This window comes from Rhinoraja longicauda, chromosome 11, assembly GCF_053455715.1.
Source record: "Rhinoraja longicauda isolate Sanriku21f chromosome 11, sRhiLon1.1, whole genome shotgun sequence".
In the NCBI taxonomy this organism is placed as follows: Eukaryota; Metazoa; Chordata; class Chondrichthyes; order Rajiformes; family Arhynchobatidae; genus Rhinoraja; species Rhinoraja longicauda.
The window spans coordinates 60,556,737-60,581,359 of record NC_135963.1 but is presented as its reverse complement, the minus strand read 5'-3'; the positions used below and the strand labels follow the sequence as shown (position 1 = coordinate 60,581,359).

Genomic DNA, 24,623 nt, shown 5'->3' with positions numbered 1-24,623 from the left:
CCTGGTCCTCTTGTAGCCATGTCTCTGTGATTCCCACAACATCATACTTGCCAATGTCTAACTGAGCCTCAAGCTCATCCACTTTATTTCTTATACTTCGCGCATTTAAATACAACACTTTAATTTCCGTATTCACCTCCCCTCTCACACCGGTCACTATTGGCCCTGACCTTACATTGGCCCTGGCCCTGTTTTATAACCAACAGTTATAAAACCTTCCTAACTTCCTGCACAATCAGGTAACAATTTCAGTCTCAATTACCACCATTTCTTTGTTGGACAAGATTCACCAAAATTCAGTCAATGTGTTTTCAGAGTAGCTTGTATTGTCTAAAAGCAATTTTAATGTAACTTTCTTTCCCAATGGGAATGGGGACTCCCTAAGGGAACAAAACATTTATGTCGGTGATGTTTGGTTGAATGGTCATGTATAGAATGTACAGAATACATGTGTGTCGGTGATGTTTGGTTGAATGGTCATGTACAGAATGTACAGAAAACTGTGCAGATCTTCCATTTTCTCCCACACCCAATGCCTAATCCTAACAACATTAAATCTGCATTGAGTGGATGCGGAGAGGATGTTTCCACTAGTGGGGCGTCTAGGACCAGAGGACACAGCCTCCAAATAAAACGACGTTCTTTTCAAAAGGAGATGAAGAGGAATTTCTTTAGGCAGAGGGTGGTGAATCTGTGGAATTCATTGCCACAGACGGCTGTGGAAGCCGTCAATGGGTGTTTTTAAGGTGGAAATTGACAGGTACTTGATTAGAACTCTTCCAACCCTGCGTTTGGCAGCAACGTTTTATGGTGTGTGACACTTCTTTCTGAACAGCATCTCACTGCTTTTTATAACATTAGAAATTGGAAGGATCTGTCTTCCTTGGAGTTGAACAAGGTACAACTGTGGGTAACAGCATTACAAACAAGTTCAACTATTATCAAACCAAGGCAGGGCAATCTGGGTAAGTAAATGGTCAAGAGAGAATGCCCATTCTTTTTCAATAGGTGAAAATGTGAAGATGGCATAAGTGTTTTTGAGTGTGACAGGCCGTTATTTTTGCCCAATGCACATTTGTGTGACAGGCCAAGTTATTTTTGCCCAATGCACATTTGATTCTCATCTTAAAATCCTTCAATTTCATCCAATAGCAAACAAAAGCAGCACGACGGCATCAGTGACTACTACACCAAGCACACAAGCATCAACCGCAAGTACGTATCCCACCATCAGTGACACACCTCCAGGCTGTAAACACAATAGCCCCGCATTCCCCAGAACAAGCGGCATGAAAGGGAGTGGGGATAAAGCTCGATGTTGCCCTCATCCTGAATGGAGAACCATGCCACCACTTGATGTGGAAAGGATTAACAATGATGAAAGAATGGGTCGACTGGGCTGTATTCACTGGAATTTAGAAAAATGAGAGGGGATCTTATAGAAACATATAAAATTCTTAAAGGATTGGACATGCTAGATGCAGGAAAGATGTTCCCGATTTCGGGAGAGTCCAGAACCAGAGGTCACAGTTTAAGAATAAGGACTGTGCCATTTAGGACTGAGATGAGGAAAAACGTTTTCACCCAGAGATTGTGAATCTGTGGAATTCTCCGCCACAGACGGCAGTGGAGGCCAATTCACTGGATGTTTTCAAGAGAGAGTTAGGTTTAGCTCTTAGGGCTAAAGGAATCCAGGGATAAGAGGAAAAATCTGTAACGGGGTACTGATTTTAGATGATTTGCCATGATCATATTGAATGGCGGTGCTGGCTCGAAGGGCCGAATAGCATATTCCTGCACCTATTTTCTAGGCTTAGGGGGATGAGGGGTGATCTTATAGAGGTGTACAAGATGCTAGTGGTGTGACTAATGATGTGCCTCAGGGTTCGGTGCTGTTTATCATCCATATCATGGAACGATTAGCAAGGTTGCAGATGATCCAAAAGTGAGTGATATTGCAGATAGTGAAGATGGTTGTGAAAAATTGCAGCACGAAGTGGATCGATTGGCCAGGTGGTTTGAAGAATGGTTGATGGAATTTAATACAGAGAAATGGGAGGTGAAGTGCAAATTCCTCGGAACGTAGGAGATGAGGGGTGATCTTATAGAGGTGTATAAAATCATGAGAAGAATAGATTGGGTAGATGCAAGAATCTCTTGCCCAAAGTAGGGGAATCAAGGACCAGAAGAAATGTTTTAGGTGAAGTGGGAAAGACTTAATAGGATTCTGAGGGATAAACATTTTCACACAAAGGGTGGTGGGTGTATGGAACAAGCTGCCAGAGGAGGTAGTTGCAGGGACTATCGCAATGTTTAATAAACAGTTAGACAGGTACATGGATAGGACAGGTTTGGTGGGATATGGGCAAATGCAGGTAGGTGGGACTAGTGTAGTTGGGACATGTTGGCGGGGTGGGCAAGTTGGGCCGAAGGGCCTGTTTCCACACAGTATCACTGTATGACTTGAGGCTGGGTGGAGGTATGCTCCAGATAATTGTGGGAGTCAGTAGTTTGTAGTCGACGTCGGTCAATGGTCTGTCTCCTGTGATGCAGACTGTGTAATCAGGAAAGGGGGAGAGGTGTCAGAGAAAGTCCAGGTGAATTTGAGGACATGGTGGAAGTTAGTGGTGAAGTTAATGAAATGAATGTGTGGGTTCTGCAGGGGTGCAGGAGGCTGCCCCGATGCAGTCGTCGATGTTGCAGGGAAAGAGTTGGGGGACGGGGCCAGTGTACATCTGGAACAAGGACTGCTCGACGTAACTGGCAAAAAGGCAGGCATAGCTGGGGCCCAGACAAGTGCCAATGGCTACACCTTGTACGTGGAGAAAGTGAGAGCAGTCAAAGGGACAGGTGGGATTGGACAAGCCTTTGACTGTGTCGGCTGCTTTTCCGAGGCAGCGTGAAGTGTGGATGGAGTCAATGGTTTGATGTCAAGTGTGTGTGATGGGCTGGGCTACATCTACAAAATGGTGGAAGGCATGTCTTGTCAGGCAGTGGCCGAGCTAGTCTGTGTCTGCGTCACTCCTCACACTTGTGTTCTCCCAACAGATCACTCATCACTCACTCCCACCAGCACCGCTTCATCAGTGACTACTTCACTCACAACATCTTCAGGTATATCCACAGAGAAACCCTAAACTCTCTCAAAATCAAAATGGGTGTCAACACGTCTCTGTGGTTTGAATTTTAGTGATACCGTGTGGAAACAGGCCCTTCGGCCCACCACCCATGCAGACCAGCGATCTGACACTATCCTACACGCGAGGGACAATTTACAATGTACAGAAGCCAATTAACCTACGGACCAGTACATTATTGGAATTTAGGAGGAAACTCGAGCACCTGGAGAAAACCCGTGGGGGTCACAGGGAGAATGTACAAACTCCCAACTGTTCAGTGTAGTTTATTGTCACGTGTACCGAGGTACAGTGAAGAGCTTATGGTGTGTGCTAACCAGTCAGCAGAAAGGCGATACATGATTACAATCGAGCCATTTACAGTGTATAGATGCATGATAAGGGAATAACATTTAATGCAAAGTAAAGCCAATAAAGTCTGATTAAGGATAGAACAAACAGAACCCATAGTCAGGATGGAACCTGGGTCTCTGGCACAGTAATGCAGCAACTCTCTCACTGCTCCACTGTGCCTCCCACAAATGTGTAATGTGGACTGTATCAGATGTGGAATGAATGACAGTAAAACCATGAGATACAGCTTTGACAATCTCATTCCATCATCCAACAGTAGCTACTTGTGGCAGCAGTTTAAACGGTTCCATTATTTACACATTTCCTGTGGACACCTGAAGTTCAAATATTAGAAAACCCATGGGGGTCAGAGGGTGAATGTACAAACTCCGAACAATCCAGTTTAGTTTATTGTCACGTGTACAGGTACAGTGAAAAGCTATAACAATATCAGGCAGCAGCCATTCAGACCGAGGCAATCTATTTTCTTCGATTGTGTTTCTTTGATGGAAATTGCAAAAGAAGGTTTTTATCACAACTTGGATGTTAAGTTGCCAAAAAAAGAATATGTTGGTGAATGCCAAATAGAATGTTGTTAGAGGATGCCAGTTGTCTTTAGAACATTCAAACATATATATTAAGGCCAATTCCAATTTCTTTTGTGACCACAGATTAAATGAGTTTTTAGCCTCTTGGTTCTCCTTTGGGTCCCTCGAATAATGGGGTAAAAAAGACAACATTTCATTGTTCTTGCCCAGAAGTCCATGCTTAGAGTTTAAAGACACGTTGAAACAGGTCCTTTGGCTCACCAAGTCCACACTGGCCATCACACCAGTTCTCTGTTATCCCATTTTCTCATCCACTCCCTGCACACCAGGAGCAATGTACAGAGGGCCAACCAACCTACAATCCCGCACGTCTTTGAGATGTGGGAGGAAACCGGAGCATCTGGAGGAAACCCACGTGGTCACAGGGAAAGTATTCAAACTCCGCACAGATAACTCCTGAGGTCAGGATCAAACCTGCGTCTCTGGTGCTGTGAGACAGCAACTCTACCTGCTGCATCACTGTGCTACCTGAGTGTATGGTGTGATTACATTTACCCAATGGCCTGGATCTTTCTCAGCAGTGTGGCCGGGTTACTGCAGAATAATTGTACCTCATAGATGTCCGAGAATGGAAAGTGACATCTTGAAAACAGATGCGGTAGAGACGGAGGAATTGAGAGTAGGGAATAGTGTATTTACAAGATGCTCGTGGTGTGATGAGTGGCGTGCCTCAGGGTTTGGTGCTTGGCCCATTGTTGTTTTCCATCCATATCAATGATTTGGATGTGAACATACGTGGCAAGATTAGCAAGTGTGCAGATGATACAAAAATGGGTGGTTTTGCAGATAGTGAAGATGGTTGTGAAAAATTGCAGCAGGATCTTGATTGATTGGCCAGGTGGGCTGAGGAATGGTTGATGGAATTTAATACAGAGAAATGTGAGCTGTTGCAGTTTGGGAAGTCTAAAATGAGCAGGACCTACACAGGTAATGGTAGGGCTCTGGGGACTGTTGTAGAGCAGAGAGTATCCAGGAGTGCAGGTGCATTGTTCCTTGAAGGTGGAGTCGCAGGAGATGGGCTGGCCAAAATGTCTTTTGGCACATTGACCTTCATCCGCCAGAGTATTAAGTATAGAAGTTGGGAGGTAATGTGGCAGTTCAGTTCAATTCTGGACACCACGTTAGAGGAAAGTGGTGGGGAAGATGCTGGAGTCAATTATAAAAGACAAAATTGCGGAGCATTTGGATAGCAGTAACAGGATTATTCTGAGTCAGCATGGATTTACGAAGGGGAAATCATGCTTGAATAATCTTCTGGAATTTTTTGAGGATGTAACTAGGAAAATTGATAGGGGAGAGCCGGTGGATGTGGTGTACCTCGACTTTCAGAAAGCCTTCGACAAGATCCCACGTGGGAGATTAGTGGGCAAAATTAGAGCACATGGTATTAGGGGTAGGGTACTGACATGGATAGAAAATTGGTTGACAGACAGAAAGCAAAGAGTATATGGATCCCTTCAGAATGGCAGGCAGTGACTAGTGGGGTACCACAAGGCTCGGTGCTGGGACTGCAGCTATTTACAATATACATTAATGATTTGGATGAAGGGATTAAAAGTACCATTAGCAAATTTGCAGATGATACAAACCTGGGTGGTAGTGTGAACTGTGAGGAAGATGCTATGAGGTTGCAGGGTGACTTGGACAGGTTGTGTGAGTGGGCGGATGCATGGCAGATGCAGTTTAATAAGAATAAGAAGGCAGATTATTATCTGAATGGTGTCAAGTTAGGAAAAGGGGACGTACAACGAGATCTGGTGTCCGAGTGCATCAGTCACTGAAAGGAAGCATGCAGGTACAGCAGGCAGTGAAGAAAGCCAATGGTATGTTGGCCTTCATAACAAGAGGAGTTGAATATAGGAGCAAAGAGGTCCTTCCGCAGTTGTATAGGGCCCTAGTGAGACCGCACCTGGAGTACTGTGTGCAGTTTTGGTCTTCAAATTTGAGGATGGATATTCCTGCTATTGAGGGCATGCAGCATAGGTTTACTAGGTTAAATCCCGGAATGGCAGGTCTGTCATATGTTGAAAGACTGGAGCGGCTAGGCTTGTATACACTTGAATTTAGAAGAATAAGAGAATCTTATCGAAACATATAAGATTATTAAGGGGTTGGACAGGTTCGAGGAAGGAAACATGTTCCCAATGTTGGGGGAGTCCAGAACCAGGGGCCACAGTTTAAGAATAAGTGGTAGGCCATTTAGAACGGAGATGAGGAAAAACTTTTTCAGTCAGAGAGTTGTAAATCTGTGCAATTCACTGCCTCAGAAGGCAGTGGTGGCCAATTCTCTGAATGCATTCAAGAGAGAGCTAGATAGAGCTCTTAAGGATAGAGGAGTCAGGGGGTATGGGGAGAAGGCAGGAACGGGGTACTGATTGAGAATGATCAGCCATGATCACATTCAATGGTGCTGCTGGCTCAAAGGGCCGAATGGCCTACTCCTATTGTCTATTGTCTATTGTCTAAAGATGTTGTCAAGCTGGAAAGAGTACAGAGAAGATTTATAAAGATATAGCCAGGACTCGAGGGCTTCAGCTATAGGGAAAGGTTGAGTAGGCTGGGACTCTATTCCTTGGAGCACAGGAGGATGAGGGGTGAACTTATAGAGGTGTCTAACATCGTGAGAGGAATAGATCAGGTAGGTGCACAGAATCTCCTGCCCAGAGTTGGGGAATCGAGGAACAGAGGACATGTTTTAGGTGAAGTGGGAAAGATTTAACAGGATTCTGAGGGATAACATTTTCACACAAAGGGTGGTGGGTGTATGGAACAAGCTGCCAGAGGAGGTAGTTGCAGGGATTATCACAATGTTTTATAAACAGTTAGACAGGTACATGGATAGGATAGGTTTGGTGGGATATGGGCAAATGCAGGTAGGTGGGACTAGTGTAGTTGGGACATGTTGGCCAGGGTGGGCAAGTTGGGCCGAAGGGCCTGTTTCCACACAGTATCACTCAATGACTTGAGGCTGGGAGGAGCCTCAATCCAGATAATTGTGGGAGTCAGTAGTTTGTTGTCGACGTCAGTCAATGGTCTGTCTCCTGTGATGCAGACTGTGTAATCAGGAAGGGGGAGAGGTGTCAGAGAAAGTCCAGGTGAATTTGAGGACATGGTGGAAGTTAGTGGTGAAGTTAATGAAATGAATGTGTGAGTTCTGCAGGGGTGCAGGAGGCTGCCCCGATGCAGTCGTCGATGTTGCAGGGAAAGAGTTGGGGGACGGGGCCAGTGTACATCTGGAACAAGGACTGCTCGACGTAACTGGCAAAAAGGCAGGCATAGCTGGGGCCCAGACAAGTGCCAATGGCTACACCTTGTACGTGGAGAAAGTGAGAGCAGTCAAAGGGACAGGTGGGATTGGACAAGCCTTTGACTGTGTCGGCTGCTTTTCCGAGGCAGCGTGAAGTGTGGATGGAGTCAATGGTTTGATGTCAAGTGTGTGTGATGGGCTGGCTACATCTACAAAATGGTGGAAGGCATGTCTTGTCAGGCAGTGGCCGAGCTAGTCTGTGTCTGCGTCACTCCTCACACTTGTGTTCTCCCAACAGATCACTCATCACTCACTCCCACCAGCACCGCTTCATCAGTGACTACTTCACTCACAACATCTTCAGGTATATCCACAGAGAAACCCTAAACTCTCTCAAAATCAAAATGGGTGTCAACACGTCTCTGTGGTTTGAATTTTAGTGATACCGTGTGGAAACAGGCCCTTCGGCCCACCACCCATGCAGACCAGCGATCTGACACTATCCTACACGCGAGGGACAATTTACAATGTACAGAAGCCAATTAACCTACGGACCAGTACATTATTGGAATTTAGGAGGAAACTCGAGCACCTGGAGAAAACCCGTGGGGGTCACAGGGAGAATGTACAAACTCCCAACTGTTCAGTGTAGTTTATTGTCACGTGTACAGGTACAGTGAAGAGCTATAACAATATCAGGCAGCAGCCATTCAGACCGAGGCAATCTATTTTCTTCGATTGTGTTTCTTTGATGGAAATTGCAAAAGAAGGTTTTTATCACAACTTGGATGTTAAGTTGCCAAAAAAAGAATATGTTGGTGAATGCCAAATAGAATGTTGTTAGAGGATGCCAGTTGTCTTTAGAACATTCAAACATATATATTAAGGCCAATTCCAATTTCTTTTGTGACCACAGATTAAATGAGTTTTTAGCCTCTTGGTTCTCCTTTGGGTCCCTCGAATAATGGGGTAAAAAAGACAACATTTCATTGTTCTTGCCCAGAAGTCCATGCTTAGAGTTTAAAGACACGTTGAAACAGGTCCTTTGGCTCACCAAGTCCACACTGGCCATCACACCAGTTCTCTGTTATCCCATTTTCTCATCCACTCCCTGCACACCAGGAGCAATGTACAGAGGGCCAACCAACCTACAATCCCGCACGTCTTTGAGATGTGGGAGGAAACCGGAGCATCTGGAGGAAACCCACGTGGTCACAGGGAAAGTATTCAAACTCCGCACAGATAACTCCTGAGGTCAGGATCAAACCTGCGTCTCTGGTGCTGTGAGACAGCAACTCTACCTGCTGCATCACTGTGCTACCTGAGTGTATGGTGTGATTACATTTACCCAATGGCCTGGATCTTTCTCAGCAGTGTGGCCGGGTTACTGCAGAATAATTGTACCTCATAGATGTCCGAGAATGGAAAGTGACATCTTGAAAACAGATGCGGTAGAGACGGAGGAATTGAGAGTAGGGAATAGTGTATTTACAAGATGCTCGTGGTGTGATGAGTGGCGTGCCTCAGGGTTTGGTACTTGGCCCATTGTTGTTTTCCATCCATATCAATGATTTGGATGTGAACATACGTGGCAAGATTAGCAAGTGTGCAGATGATACATAAATGGGTGGTTTTGCAGATAGTGAAGATGGTTGTGAAAAATTGCAGCAGGATCTTGATTGATTGGCCAGGTGGGCTGAGGAATGGTTGATGGAATTTAATACAGAGAAATGTGAGCTGTTACATTTTGGGAAGTCTAAAATGAGCAGGACCTACACAGGTAATGGTAGGGCTCTGGGGACTGTTGTAGAGCAGAGGGTACCCAGGAGTGCAGGTGTATAGTTCATTGAAGTTGGAGTCGCAGGAGATGGGCTGGTCAAAATGGCTTTTGGCACATTGACCTTCATCCGCCAGAGTATTAAGTAGGGCGGCACGGTAGGGCAGCGGTAGAGTTGCTGCTTTACAGCGAATGCAGCGCCGGAGACTCAGGTTCGATCCTGACTACGGGTGCTGCACTGTAAGGAGTTTGTACGTTCTCCCCGTGACCTGCGTGGGTTTTCTCCGAGATCTTCGGTTTCCTCCCACACTCCAAAGACGTACAGGTATGTAGGTTAATTGACTGGGTAAATGTAAAAAAAACCAAAAAAACAAAAAAAACAAACATTGTCCCTAGTGGGTGTAGGATAGTGTTAATGTACGGGGATCGCTGGGCGGCACGGACTTGGAGGGCTGAAAAGGCCTGTTTCCGACTGTATATATATGATATGATAAGTATAGAAGTTGGGAGGTAATGTTGCAGTTATATAAGATGTTGGTGAGCTTGGTTCAGTTCAATTCTGGGCACCATGTTAGAGGAAAGATGTTGTCAAGCTGGAAAGAGTACAGAGAAGATTTATGTAGCCAGGACTCGAGGGCCTCAGGTACAGGGAGAGGTTGAGTAGGCTGGGACTCTATTCCTTGGAGCACAGGAGGATGAGGGGCGAACTTATAGAGGTGTCTAACATCATGAGAGGAATAGACCAGGTAGAATCTCCTACCCAGAGTAGGGGAATCGAGGACCAGAGGACATGTTTTAGGTGAAGTGGGAAAGATTTAACAGGAATCTGAGGGATAACATTTTCACACACAGGGTGGTGGGTGTATGGAACAAGCTGCCAGAGGAGGTAGTTGCAGGGACTATCGCAATGTTTAATAAACATTTAGACAGGTACATGGATTGGACAGGTTTGGTGGGATATGGGCAAATGCAGGTAGGTGGGACTAGTGTAGTTGGGACATGTCGGCCGGTGTGGGCAAGTTGGGCCGAAGGGCCTGTTTCCACACTGTATCACTCTATGACTCGAGGCTGGGAGGAGGTATAATCCAGATAACTGTGGGAGTCAGTAGGTTTGTAGTCAAGTCAATGGTCTGTCTCCTGTGATGCAGACTGTGTAATCACGAAAGGGGGAGAGGTGTCAGAGAAAGTCCAGGTGAATTTGAGGACATGGTGGAAGTTAGTGGTGAAGTTAATGAAATGAATGTGTGAGTTCTGCAGGGGTGCAGGAGGCTGCCCAGATGCAGTCGTCGATGTTGCAGGGAAAGAGTTGGGGGACGGGGCCAGTGTACATCTGGAACAAGGACTGCTCGACGTAACTGGCAAAAAGGCAGGCATAGCTGGGGCCCAGACAAGTGCCAATGGCTACACCTTGTACGTGGAGAAAGTGAGAGCAGTCAAAGGGACAGGTGGGATTGGACAAGCCTTTGACTGTGTCGGCTGCTGTTCCGAGGCAGCGTGAAGTGTGGATGGAGTCAATGGTTTGAAGTGAAGTGTGTGTGATGGGCTGGGCTACATCTACAAAATGGTGGAAGGCATGTCTTGTCAGGCAGTGGCCGAGCTAGTCTGTGTCTGCGTCACTCCTCACACTTGTGTTCTCCCAACAGATCACTCATCACTCACTCCCACCAGCACCGCTTCATCAGTGACTACTTCACTCACAACATCTTCAGGTATATCCATAGAGAAACCCTAAACTCCCTCAAAATCAAAATGGGTGTCAACACGTCTCTGTAGTTTACTTTGCTGAATGCTAAATAGAATGTTATTAGAGAGAGTTGTCTTTAGAACATTCAAACATATAAATTAAGGGCAATTGCAATTTCTTTTGTGACCACAAATTAAATGAGTTTTTAGCCTCTTTGGCGCTCCTTTGGGTCTTGTGATGCAGTCTTTTCTCCTCCCTCAAATAATGGGGTAAAAAAGATAAACATTTCATTGTTCTTGCCCAGAAGTCCATGCTTAGAGTTTAGAGACACATTGAAACAGGTCGTTTGGCTCACCACGTCCACACTGGCATCACATCAGTTCTATGTTATCCCATTTTCTCATCCACTCCCTGCACACCAGGAGTAATGTACAGATGGCCAACCAACCTACAATCCCGCACGTCTTTGAGATGTGGGAGGAAATCGGAGCATCTGGAGGAACCCAGGGAAAGCATTCAAACTCTGCAGACAACTCCTGAGGTCAGGATCAAACCTGCGTCTCTGGTGCTGTGAGACAGCAACTCTACCTGCTGCATCACTGTATGGTGTGATTACTTTTACCTAATGGCCTGGATCTTTCTCAGCAGCATGGCTGGGTTAGTGCAGACTAATTGTACCTGGTGGTCCATAGCAGCCGACTGAGAGATGGAGCAATATTGCTTCATTTCACAGCAGAAACCTGAGAAGAATAGCGTTTGAAGTTTAATTGTGGCATGCATTACTGTATCTTGATGTAGGCACCTCCTCACTCACATCCACCAGCATGGCTCCAGCAACACACACTGCAGATCTAAGTATGTTTTGCCTGCAAATTCCGATGTTTCTCACCAGACTGCACCTTTATTGCTTGGAACGTCTTCTCTGCTTGATTATCCTTGCTCTGCACTCTTCATATTTGTTGTGTTCCAACAAAATGCATGTAGTCTGCAGGTAGTGTGCTCGACTTTATCCTGGAAAACCGCCTGTGGTGTGCTTCCTTTCACTGAGTTAGCAGAGTGAGAGTGTGGGTTTTATAAATGATCCAGCAGCCAGGTGTTATTAGTCCCACATGTGAACATTTGAACAACAGGTTTCTTATAGAACACATCCACTAGCAGAACTACTTTGTGTAGGAAGGAACTGCAGATGCTGGTTTAAACTGAAGATAGACACAAAAAGCTGGAGTAACTCTGTGGGACAGGCAGCATCTCTGGAGAGAAGGAATGGGTGGCGTTTCGGGTCGAGACCCTTCTTCAGTCTGGTTAGGGATAAGGGAAACGAGAGATAGAGATGGTGAAGTGGAGAGATAAAGAACAATGAATGAAAGATATGCAAAAAGTAAATGAAGATAAAGGAAACAGACCATTGTGAGCTGTTTGTAGGGTGAAAATGAGAAGGTAGTGTGACTTGGGTGGGGGAGGGATTGAGAAGAAAGGCTGGAGCTACCTGGAGAGAGAGAAATCAATATTCACTGGTCTGTAAGCTGCCCAAGTGAAATATGAGATGCTGTTCCTCCAATTTGTATTTAACCCCCTGGAGGAGACCGAGGACAGAAAAAGGTGTGTGAAGGAGAATGGAAGTGTCCAGCAACCGGGAGATAAGTTTGGTTATCGGGCTGAGCGAAGGTGTTCCGCAAAACGATTGCCCAGCCTGTGTTGGATCTTGCCGATGTATTAGAGTCCACATCTTGAACAACGGATGCAGTAGATGAGGTTGGAGGAGGTGCATAACCTGAAAGGACTGTCGAGGGAGGAGGTATAGGGACAGGTGTTGCATCTCCTGCAGTTGCAGGGGAAGGTACCTGGGGAGGGGGTGGTTTGGGTGGGAAGGGATGAGTTAGCCAGGGAGTTTCAGAGGGAATGGTCTCTGCGGAAGGAAGAAGGGGGTGGAGATGGGAAGATGTGGCTATTGGTGGGATCCCGTTGGAGGTGGCGGACATTTCAGAGGTTTTTGTGTTGTATGTGACAGCTGAGGGGGTGGAAGGTGAGGACTAGGGGGACTCTGTCTCTGTTGCGACTATGGGGATGGGGAGCAAAGGCAGAGTACCGAGGAGACACGAGTGAGGACAGAATTATTTTATTCATTGAATATAAATAAGTACCTTTTTACTGTTTCATTTTATCAATATTAATGCCTGGTACCCAATTAACACTTTTCTTGTTAAGTCATGTCATGGGATAAGAATTAGGCCTTTCAGCCCATCGAGTCTACTCCAGCATTCAATCATGGCTGATCTATCTTTCCCTCTCAATCCCATTCTCCTACCTTCTTCCCGTAACCCTTGATGCCCATACCAATCAAGAACCTACCCATCTCCACTTTATAAATGCCCAATGATTTGGCCTCCACAGCTGTCTTTGGCAATGAATTCCACAGATTCACTACCGTTTGGCTAAAGAAATGCCTCCCTCTACCATCTTCAATGTCCCTTCACTGCATTCTGGCTATTTTGAGACCATTTGTTTAGTTTAGTTTAGAGATACAGCGTGGAAACAGGACCTTCGGCCCACCGAGTCCACACCGCCCAGCGATCCCCGCACATTAACACTATCCAACACACACTAAGGACAATTTTTACATTGATACCAAACCAATTAACCTACAAACCTGCACGTCTTGGAGTATGGGAGGAAACCCACGGGGGCACGGGGAGAATGTACAAACTCTGTACTGATAAGCACCCGTAGTCAGGGTCAAACTCGGCTGGCTGGCTCAGCAAGCGCAGTAAGGCTGCAACTCTACCGCTGTGCCACCTTGTCTATTTATAATGGAAATATTCCATCTTTTACATCCCGATCATCAATGGAGTGGTAGAGTGTGAGGACAATGAATTAAACTCTCCACTACAAGGCTAAACCGCATTAATCTTAGCTCAGCCAACCTTCCATAATGTTATTAAATTCAGTCAATTCACTTGGATCAAAAGATCTTCTGGTCACATTGCTAAAACACGTACACATGCGATCAAAGCCTATGTTACTGCTCCTGGTTTAGTTTCTCCATCAGATCACATATCCCTTCGAGCCTCCACTCCTCCACCTTTCTTATTTTCAGGAAGCTAGTTTGCATGAAATCTGGCCTTCCCACAGGGAATAATACTGATATTTCACTTTGGGTTAGAGAGTTTTACTTCGATTTGTCATCCAAAGAATCACTCAGACAACCACTTACAAGGAGAATGGAGTGAGCTGTTTGTTAATAGTTTATTTGCAAACTCAAGGCTATGGGTTCTATATGTCCATGTTGGACATACATTGTTCCCCCTCTCCTGTTCTTCCAGCAGATCACTCCAAGCACACACACACTAGCCTAGCTCCACTGTCCGCCTAAACCTACCTGATCTCCCGGTTGCTAAACACTTTAACACTTTAACTCCCCATCCCATTCCCAAATTGACCTTTCTGTCCTAGGCCTCTCCCACTATCAGAGTGAGGCTCAACACAAATTGAAGGAACAGCACCTGATATTTTGCTTGGGCAGCTTACACCCCAGCGGTATGAACATTGACTTCTCTAACTTCAAGTAACCCTTGCTTTCCCTCTCTCTCCATCCCTCCCCTTCCATTATCAAATTTTATCTCTGTATGCTTTGTTGTCATCTTCCTCTTGCTAATAATGATCTATTCTACATTTTCCTTGAACATTGTCCCCTTTGATGTCTTGTTTTCACACCTTACTCTTCCATATCTCCTTGTCTCGCTCTCCCCTGACTATCAATGTGAAGATGGGTCTCGACCTGAAACATCGCCCATTCCTTTTATCCACCGATGCTGCCTGTCCTGCTGAGTTACTCCAGTATTTTGTGTCTATCTTAGGTTGTCCACAGAGATAGCCAAGTATTTCATTTTTAAAACAAGTGGACCCTTTGGGCCCAAACCTCTCCTGCATTGGTGCAGCACCCTCTCCTCCCCCCACCCCTCCTCCCCCCTCCCTCCCCCTTCCCCCCACTCCATCTCCCTCAACCCCCTGTATCCTCCCTTTTCACCCCTCCCCCCCCCCTCCTCCCTCCCTCCCCCCTCCCTCCATAGGAGATAGATTTAAACTTTAAAATGTGAATAACTTAAAAAATATAACACCAATGTCAATGAAACTTCTTCCATTAGCACCAAAGGGACGACGGTGAGTAAGGTGGGCCTAACATTGTCACGCTGTCGTGTACCGTTTTGGCTGTAGTTCAGGAACAAACAAACAAACAAACAAATGAGAGTTTTAGTACACAGACTAGACCAAGTGGACCCGTTGGGCCCATTCCTCGTAGAGGGGAACAGGGAAGGGGAGAGGGTGTCACTCACCTCCGCCCTGTGGCGCCAGCGCTGCAGCCAGAGCGAGCCGTGGACCCAAAGCCTCTCCTGTATTGGTCTATCATCCTCACCCCCACCCACTCAATCCTCCTATCATCCTCACACCCCCTCCCCCCACTCAATCCTCGTTATCCCCCCCACCCCCCCACTCACCCATTCCATCCCCCGTACCCCACCCCCACTTCCCCCTCCCCTCCCCCCACCCCCACTCCCCTCCCTGGGGTGCTGGGTCCGGGCAGGAGCGGGGACTCGGCGATGCTGTCTGCTGAAGCGGGCGCTAGAGGAGACGGAGGAGAACATTCAGACGACGGGGACGATGACCATCTGCCTTCTGCTTGGAATCTCCCCCGGGGTGTGTGCGGGCGAGGGCGAGGGCGAGGGGGGAGAGGAAAGGAGAGGGAGCGACTCACATTGCCACGGGAGGAAGGTCAGGCGCGAGGCATGCCGGGACAAGCGGCCGGCTGGTCCTCCGGGGGGGGGGGAGCACCTTTGTTCAAGTCAGTTTAATGGCCGCGACTCCCTGCCCCCCCCCTCATTGGCTGCCACTCGCGCGGGTCCCATTGTGACGTCACACGCTGAAGATCGTAATGAAAGGTAATTTTTAAACTTCAAAATCTCCCTAACTTTAAAAATATAACACCAATTTGAATGAAACATGTTTTAAAGGGTCCCCAGGACAATGGTGAGTAAAGTGGGCCTAAAATTGTTGACCAATCATGTACCATTTTGGCTGTGTGGAGGGCATGAAACAAACTACAGAGAGGAGGTGCAGAACCTGACGGACTGGTGCTCAGATAACAACCTGTCCCTAAACACCTCCAAGACCAAGGAGCTGATCATCAACTTCAGGAGGTCACACAACGGGGAATCCAGTGTGGAGACAGTGTGGAGAGAGTGTCCAGCTTCAGGTTTCTGGGCACGCATTTTGGAGGACCTAACATGGTCCACAAACACCGCTGCGCTGGTCAAGAAGGCGCAGCAACGACTGTTTTTCCTAAGAACACCGAAAAAGACTGGCCTGTCCCAACAGCTGCTGACGACCTTCTACTGCTGTACCACAGAGAGCATCCTAACGCGTGGCATCCCTGTGTGGTATCACAGCTGCACGGAGGCGGAGAGGAAAGCTCTTCAGCGGGTAGTCTACAGAGCTCAGACGATTATCAAGACACAGCTACCAGTCTTGGAGGGCATCTACAATACACGATGCCTCAGGAAAGCCACCAGCATTCATAAAGACTCCTCACACCTTTGCAATAGTCTGTTTGAACTTCTACCATCCAGCAGACGTTACAAGGTCTTCTACACCCGCACCTCCAGACTCAGGAACAGCTTCATCCCCAGAGCCATAGCTGCTATTAACCGGTCCTGCTGAGTGCCCCCCCCCCCCCCCATGAACTGTCTCCTTCGGATGGTCACGTCACACAGCGACCCGGCACAGACCTATTTGCATTTTATACTATATTAAATATTTCTAATTTTGTTTCTCTGGGTTGTCTAAATTTCTGTTGATTAACTAATTAATTTATTGCATCGAATGGAGGTCCATTCCCAATCTTGTTGTACCCCTGTACAATGACAATAAAGATATATTGTATGTAGGTAAAGGTATGTAGGTTAATTGGCTGGGTAAATGTAAATGTAAATGTAAATGTAAATGTAAATGTAAATGTAAAAATTGTCCCTAGTGGGTGTAGGATAGTGTTAATGTACGGGGATCGCTGGGCGGCACGGACTTGGTGGGCCGAAAAGGCCTGTTTCCGGCTGTATATATATGATATGATATGATATGATATTGTATATTGTATTGGATATAAACACAACAAACCGGAGGGAGATAGATAGATAGATAGATAGATAGATAGATAGATAGATAGATAGATAGATAGATAGATAGATAGATAGATAGATAGATAATATTTGCCAATCACGTGCTTGAAATGTATTGCCTGTTTCTGTTCACCTTCAAAGACAACAAATGTAGTCTCTCGCCAGAGGTCCTGTCCAGTTGACGTATATTGGTGACCATTTGGAAGGAGGATGCCGCAAGCCATTGCTCCCGGCTTCTAGTGCAGCCCAGATTGTGGGCTCTATCTGTCATGGACCACTCCTCACCCTTCTGTTCTCTCAACAGATCACTCATCACTCACACCCACCAGCACCGCTCCATCAGTGACTACTTCAGTGACAACAGGGTCAAGTATGTCCAAGAACACCCAATATAAGTTCTACCAAGTACACTTTAGGACTTCTGTGTACTCAATACTACTTGTAATGGCTATATAATACTCCCAGTTAATATTTGGGAGTTAAAATCCCTCTCCATTACCCCTCTCCCCCTGTGATTCTATTTGTGGCATAAATAAGCTTGTAAATGACCTCTTTGACTTCTCTCAGCAGTGTGAAGATCGATGGTCCATTCCCAGCAGTTTTATCATCCCTTGTCTTCAGTTCACTCCTCTTTCTTCATTGATTACTAACATTCCCCCTCACTCCCCTGATTGTTTCTTCAACCATATTGTCATCTCTCCATTTTTATTCCCCTCGCCAGCTCATCGGGAAAGCACATGATGCTCTTGATCATTTTAATTCCACGTGTTGATAGGTTCATGAGTCACAGGAGCAGAAGTAGGCCACTCAATCTTCCCCGCCATTCACTCATGGCTGACCTATCCTTTCCTCTCAACCACATTCTCCTGCTTTCTCCCCTGACTAATCAAGAATCTGTCAATCTGCACTTTAAAAGCATCCAATGACATGGCCTCCACTGCCAATCCATGACCTGTCTTTCAGTCTTCTGCTTAATTTATGTTCATGATAGGAGCAGAATCAGGCCATTCAGCCCATTAAGTCTACTCCGCCATTCAATCATGGCTGATCTTCTTAACCCAATTCTCCTGCCATCTCCCTATAACCCCTGACACCCGTACTGATCAAGAATTTATCTATCTCTGCCTTTAAGATATCCATTGACTTGGCCTCCGCAGCCTTCTGTGGCAATGAATTCCACAGATTCACCACCCTCTGACTAAAGAAATTGCTCCTCATCCCCTTCCTAAATGAACATCCTTTAATTCTGAGGCTATGACCATTGGTCCTAGACTCTCCCACTTAATTGCTTTTTAGTTCACACATTTAAGAATATACCATCATGTTCACATGGACATTGTGGACCAAAGTACCAGTTCCTGTGCTGTACTATTCAACAATCTCATTGACAAACTCTTCTCACTAGTTATCTGCCTATCGTTTTCAGTTCTTCTTCTCTCGTTGAGAACCTCTGCACAGTTTTCCACCCACCCACTGAGATTTTGATCTCTTCCCAATTGGGAAGCGGTCCTGATGTGTGTGTCCATCTTTCCTTCGCCATTCTGCTCCAGGTGCCCCGGCAATCTCAGGCCCACATTCCTGCACCATCCCTCCAACCATTCGTTCACTGTAACCATAGAAACATAGAAATATAGAAACATAGAAACATAGGTGCAGGAGTAGGCCATTCGGCCATTCGAGCCAGCACCGCCATTCAATATGATCATGGCTGCTGTTTCTGTACTACTGGTGTGAGATACAGCCATTCATCCAGCAATTACTGCATTGAGATCTTGCAACATAATCTCAAGGTAGATACAGTGCTGGAGTAACTTAGCAGGACAGGCAGCATCTCTGGAGAAAAAGGGTGGTTGACATTTCGGGTCAGATCCCATCTTCAGACTTGGGTCTGAAGATGGTTTCCGACCCCAAAAGGTCACCCACCCTTTTTCTCCAGAGATGCTGCCTGACCCGCTGAGTTACTCCAGCACTCTGAAACGTCACCTATCCATGTTCTCCACAGATGCTGCCTGACCCGCTGAGTTACTCCAGCACTCTGTGAAACGTCACCTATCCATGTTCTCCAGAGATGCTGCCTGACCCGCTGAGTTACTCCAGCACTCTGTGAAACGTCACCTATCCATGTTCTCCAGAGATGCTGCCTGACCCGCTGAGTTACTTCAGCACTTGGTGTCTGCCTCTGCCATAGTCATCCCCTGCTCTGGAATTTCATACAACAATTGAAGCCTTCTCCTCTCTCCTCCCTCGTTTTGTAGTCGAACCACCCATAGAACATAAACAGTACCAGCACCAGAACAGGCTCGTCAGCCCACAATGTCTGTGCCCAACATGACGCCAAGGCAATATCTTGTTGACCTGCACATGATCCATATCCCTCCATCCCCTGCATATCCAGGTGCCTGTCTAAAATCTCTTAAATGCCACTGTTGCATCGGCCTCTGCCTAAACAAACGTGCCTCGCACATCTCCTTCAAACCCCCCCTTTCAGCTGAAACTCTGCGCTCTAGTCTCCTGGGAAGAAGACAATAAACAATAGACAAAAGACAATAGGTGCAGGAGGAGGCCATTCGGCCCTTCGAGCCAGCACCACCATTCAATGTGATCATGGCTGATCATTCTCAATCAGTACTCCGTTCCTGCCTCCTCCCCGTACTCCCTGACTCCGTTCTCCTTAAGAGCTCTATCTAGCCCTTTCTTGAATGTATTCAGAGAATTGGCCTCCACTGCCATCTGAGGCAGAGAATTCCACAGATTCACAACACTCTGACTGAAAAAGTTTTTCCTCATCTCTAAATGGCCTACTTCGTATTCCTAAACTGTGGCCCCTTGTTCTGGACTGCCCCATCATAGGGAACATATTTCCTGCCTCTAACGTGTCCAACCCCTTAATAATCTTATACGTTTCGATAAGATCCCCTCTCATCCTTCTAAATTCCAGTGTACACAAGCCTAGTCGCTCCAGTCTTTCAACATATGACAGTCCCGCCATTCCGGGAATTAACCTAGTAAGCCTACGCTGCATGCCCTCAATAGCAAGAATATCCTTCCTCAAATTTGGAGATCAAAACTACACACAGTACTCCAGGTGCGGTCTCACTAGGGCCCTGTACAACTGCAGAAGGACCTCTTTGCTCCTATACTCAACTCCTCTTGTTATGAAGGTTCTGATTGTCGATCCTATCTGTGCCCCTCATCATTTTATATACTTCAATCATGTCTCCCCTCAACCCAATGTTCCAGGGACAATAATCCAAGTCATGGTTTTATTGTCATGGTTCTGTCTTCATTTCCTCTGAGAGTCAAAGATTAATATTAAACACTACAACCTCCAAATAGGCTCCAAACTATATAGACTTGGACAATTACATTTTGACTTTGCACTTCTATTGTCTATTTATTTGTCTGTTTTTTAAATATATATTCTGAACATTTTTTTGCTGTTAATTATGGGTTTTACAGAATACCATGTTTACATATCTGGCCAGCTGCTGCAAGTAAGAATTTATTTGTTCCGTTTTGGGGCAAACGACAGTAAAAAGCTCTTGACTGGACTCTTGACTTGAGACTCTCCAGTGATCTGCTGGGTTATCTGCCTGCTTGGTTTGGTCTATCGAGCAGTCATCCATTTTCTCCCTTGCTGCATGCTGTTGAGCTGCCAGGTCCCCATCCCCTGTTGCATGCTCCCTAAGAACCATCCCTCGGTCATCTCCAGCATTCGGTCCAGAATCAGTAGTGGCTCAGACCCCACGAGGCACTCTGGCATCCCCAAAGTGGAATGTGTGTGTGGGAGAGATTTTATATTGGTGGCTTCTATTTTTGCTGACTGTTTTTGTTTCTTCCAGCAGATCATACTTCCAGCACACCCTCCAGCACAGCCTCAGCAGTGACCACAAGTAGCTCACGTATGTCCGCAAATAACTCTAACCTTGGCAGCAGCATTGTGGTCAAGTGTACAAGAGAGGGTTGGATTTAGCTATTTGGGGCTAATGGAATCAAGGGATATGGGGAGAGAGCAGGAACAGGGTACAGATTGTGGATGATCAGCCATGATCATATTGAATGTCAGTGCTGGCTCAAAGGGCCTACTCGCACCTATTTTCTATTTTCTAGGTTTCACCTCTTGAGGAATTTAAATCAGCTCAAACGCTGTTGTTGTGATGATGTTCACATCTCTCTATCTAACGTGTGAACACTACATCCTCTACATCCTTTTGAGAAACATGAGGATGGAGTGACAGAGATTGAGTCACAGCTGTGATTCAAAAAGCTCATTCTTTTTAAGCGATGTTTTAAATTATTATTTTTATTGGTATGAAGCATCCTCCTGTTATGTTCATTGTAAATGATTGGTATTATGGAGCTTATCAGTTCAATTGAAGCACACACTGAGGGATCAGAATAGAGCCATTGAACTGTGCAGTACAGAAATAGACCCTTTGCTCCATCTAATCCAAGCCAAACAAGTTGGCATACTGGGCTAGTTATGGAACGAGCTGCCGGAAGAGATCGCTGAGTCAGGGACTATCGCAACGTTTAAGAAACAATTAGACATGTGCATGGATAGGACAGGTTTAGAGGGGTATGGGACAAATGCAGGCATGTGGGACTGGTGAAGATGGGACATGTTGATCGGTGTGGGCAAGTTGGGCCAAAGGGCCTGTTTCCACACTACATGATGCTATGAATCTTTGACTCTATAATAAGTCCCCTTCACCTGCATTTGGCCCACAGCCCTCTAAAACATTCCTATCCATATATCTGTCCCAATGTCTTTTAAAAGTCATAATTGTATTCGTTTCTATAGCGTTGTATAGGCATAGCTTCTATTGCTGGTATAGCTTCCTTTGGCAGCTTATTCCACATACAGACTACCCTTTCAATCTTTCCCTTCTCATCTTAAGCCTTTCACCCTAGTTTTAGAATCCTCCACAATCAGAAAAAGACTGGGCATTAATTTTATCCATGCCCCTCAAGATCTTGTACACCTCAATAAAGTCACCTCAGCCTCCTACACTCTGCAAATAAAAAGCCCCAGCCTATCCAACCTCTCCCTGTAACACAAGCCCACAAACCCAGGTAACATCCTGCTGAACCTGCTCTACACTTTCCAACTGACAGACATCCTTCATGGAGCTGGGCGACAAGTTCCATTCAGTGCTCCAAGTGTGGTCTCACTTGCCCACTGAGATCTACTAAGAGGTATCACGTATGAGGTTCCAGATTCATTCATCAAATTCCACAGCACTGAACATCCCAGTAGTTGGAGTACATTTCTCCTCAATCAGCTATGGATAATGGAGACAACACTTTTACTTACTGGACAATGACGTTTCATTACAGTCATGGAGCACAAAAACAGGTCCTTCAATGCCTTCCAGGTCCCTCAGGTCCTTGGAGTGCCACAACTGATATTTGTCACTTGCAGTTACTTTTTTTAGGTTGTAATATGCCAATCCTCAAACAAATTGGTTTTAATCTCATTTTCGGTTTGAAGTCAAAATGTTTCCTTTCTCTGCTACCAAGCTGAGATTTTGTGGTCAAGCAGGCTGTTTTTGAATGCTCCACTTCATTGCATGTTGCCATCCTAGTAGGGTGTGGAATGGTAGCTGGTATGAAATATTTTTTCTTCAGATATGTGCACCTTCACTTATTTACTTTGATCTTTCTGCAGGCACACCCACCAACAGCAGCACAGCAGCGTCAACTAAATCCACTCCCATCACACCAGTCCAACGTATGTATAACAAAGCATTTGCACTCCTGTCCGGCCATTGACTAATGCAGAGAAACTTTCTTCTTGCTAACATCCCTCGCACCTGCAAGCAGCATTGACAGAACAAAGAACAAATTAAGACATCAGGTTGAGATTGTTGGTAGACACAAAATGCTGGAGTAACTCAGCGAGTCAGGCAACATCTCTGTAGAGAAGGAATGGGTGACGTTTCGGGTCGAGGCCCTTCTTCAGACACAGGTTGAGATTGTTGATGGAAACCTATGTAAAAAACCCAGAGTGGAGAAACAAAGAACTGCAAAGGATGTGCACAAAAAGACACAAAGTGCTGGAGTAACTCAGCGGGTCAGGCAGCATCTCTGGAGAACATGGATAGGTGACGTTTCACAGAGTGCTGGAGTAACTCAGTGGGTCAGGCAGCATCTCTGGAGAACATGGATAGGTGACGTTTCCTGAAGAAGTGTCCCAACCTTCAAAGTTACCTAATAATGTTCTCCAGGGATGCTGCCTGACCCGTTGAGTTACTCCAGCACTCTGTGAAACGTCACCTATCCATGTTCTATAGAGATGCTGCCTGACCCGTTGAGTTACTCCAGCACTCTGTGAAACGTCACCTATCCATGTTCTATAGAGATGCTGCCTGACCTGCTGAGTTACTCCAGCACTCTGTGTCCTTTTGTGTGGAAACTCCATGAGCATTCAATTCTTCCTGCCGTCAGTGCCTTTAAACCAATGGATGATTGGACTTTGAGGATAAAAATGGATCACAGTTCCATTGGTGGCTAAGGATAAATGATTCTTCTGGTAGAGAAATAAAGCCGGAACTTATGTAAGCATGTAAAAATCAAATGTTTGGTTGGTGAAGCTTTTACCAAGATCCAGATACAAGAAAGGTAAGAAATGAGTTGCATGATTCCAGTGATTCCAGGTACTAACTACACCTGGGACCATTCCTCACTACATCTCCTCAGCTCTAACGCAAGGATGGTTCATAACAGGTTAGAACATTCAAAATAACTTACCTATGAGTTGATTGTAAACCCGATCACATTTATTCCAATTTACTACTTTTCAAACTTCGCCCCAATTGAGAAGAATTCGCTACATTTTATTTTGCATTTAAACTGCCAATAGATGCATTTTGGTTTGAAAGTTAAGAATTCAATTTGTAACAGACTATATTCTGTTTTTAATTGTAGCTTCGACAACACCTAAAGATGTGCTCTGTGGTAAGAAAACTTGTATTTTTTTAAACAATGTACACAGTTCAATTGAATGTATAAAATCACAAGAGAAATATGTCGGGTAGATGCACAGAATCTCTTGCCCTGATTAGGTGAATCGGGGACCAGAGGTCATAGGTTTAAAATGAAGGTAAAATGATTCAATCCGAATCTGAGGGGTAACTTTTTCACACAAAGGGTGGTGGGTGTATGGAACAAGCTGCCAGTGGAGGATGTTGAGGCAGGGACTATCCCAAAGTTTAAGAAATGGTTAGACAGGTACATGAATAGGACAGGTTCGGAGGGATATGGACCAAACATGGGCAGGTGGGACATTTTTGGCCGGTATGGGCAAGTTGGGCCGAAGGGCCTAGTTCCACACTGTATCATTCTACGACTCTATAATTGGACATTTTTCATTAGGGATCTCTGTACTTTATCCTGTGATGGAATGGTACACCTACACTGCCAAAAAGTTCAATGGACTTATTTTGTTTTCTAGCTACGTGATACATATGTTTATTAATGCTGTGCATTGGCATCATTCTGTGTACAAAAAAGCATTGATGGTTCAGATCATAAAACTATTGTTTAAAGTGTTTTTTAGTTGATCAGAATCAGAATCAGAATCAGAATAACCTTTATTGTCATCCAAAAAAACAAGTCTTTTGGACGAAATTCCGTTACCCACAGTCCAACAATAAGAGCAATAAAAA

General features: G+C 45.6%; 1 protein-coding gene across 15 annotated transcripts in view; it reads left to right on the top strand.

Annotated features, from left to right (window-relative positions):
• Positions 1–24,623, top strand: part of ptprc (protein tyrosine phosphatase receptor type C) — a 174,527-nt gene that overhangs the window by 61,815 nt on the left and 88,089 nt on the right. For 2 of the 15 annotated variants that reach the window (XM_078407828.1, XM_078407826.1), the window contains exons 4-11: positions 1,153–1,215; positions 3,049–3,114; positions 7,624–7,689; positions 10,746–10,811; positions 17,258–17,323; positions 20,796–20,855; positions 22,625–22,687; positions 23,884–23,913. In XM_078407828.1, coding sequence (XP_078263954.1) covers positions 1,153–1,215; positions 3,049–3,114; positions 7,624–7,689; positions 10,746–10,811; positions 17,258–17,323; positions 20,796–20,855; positions 22,625–22,687; positions 23,884–23,913 — 480 coding nt within the window. The remainder of the gene's footprint in view (positions 1–1,152; positions 1,216–3,048; positions 3,115–7,623; positions 7,690–10,745; positions 10,812–17,257; positions 17,324–20,795; positions 20,856–22,624; positions 22,688–23,883; positions 23,914–24,623) is intronic. The other 13 variants (XM_078407827.1, XM_078407831.1, XM_078407829.1 and 10 more) reach the window with 13 other exon arrangements.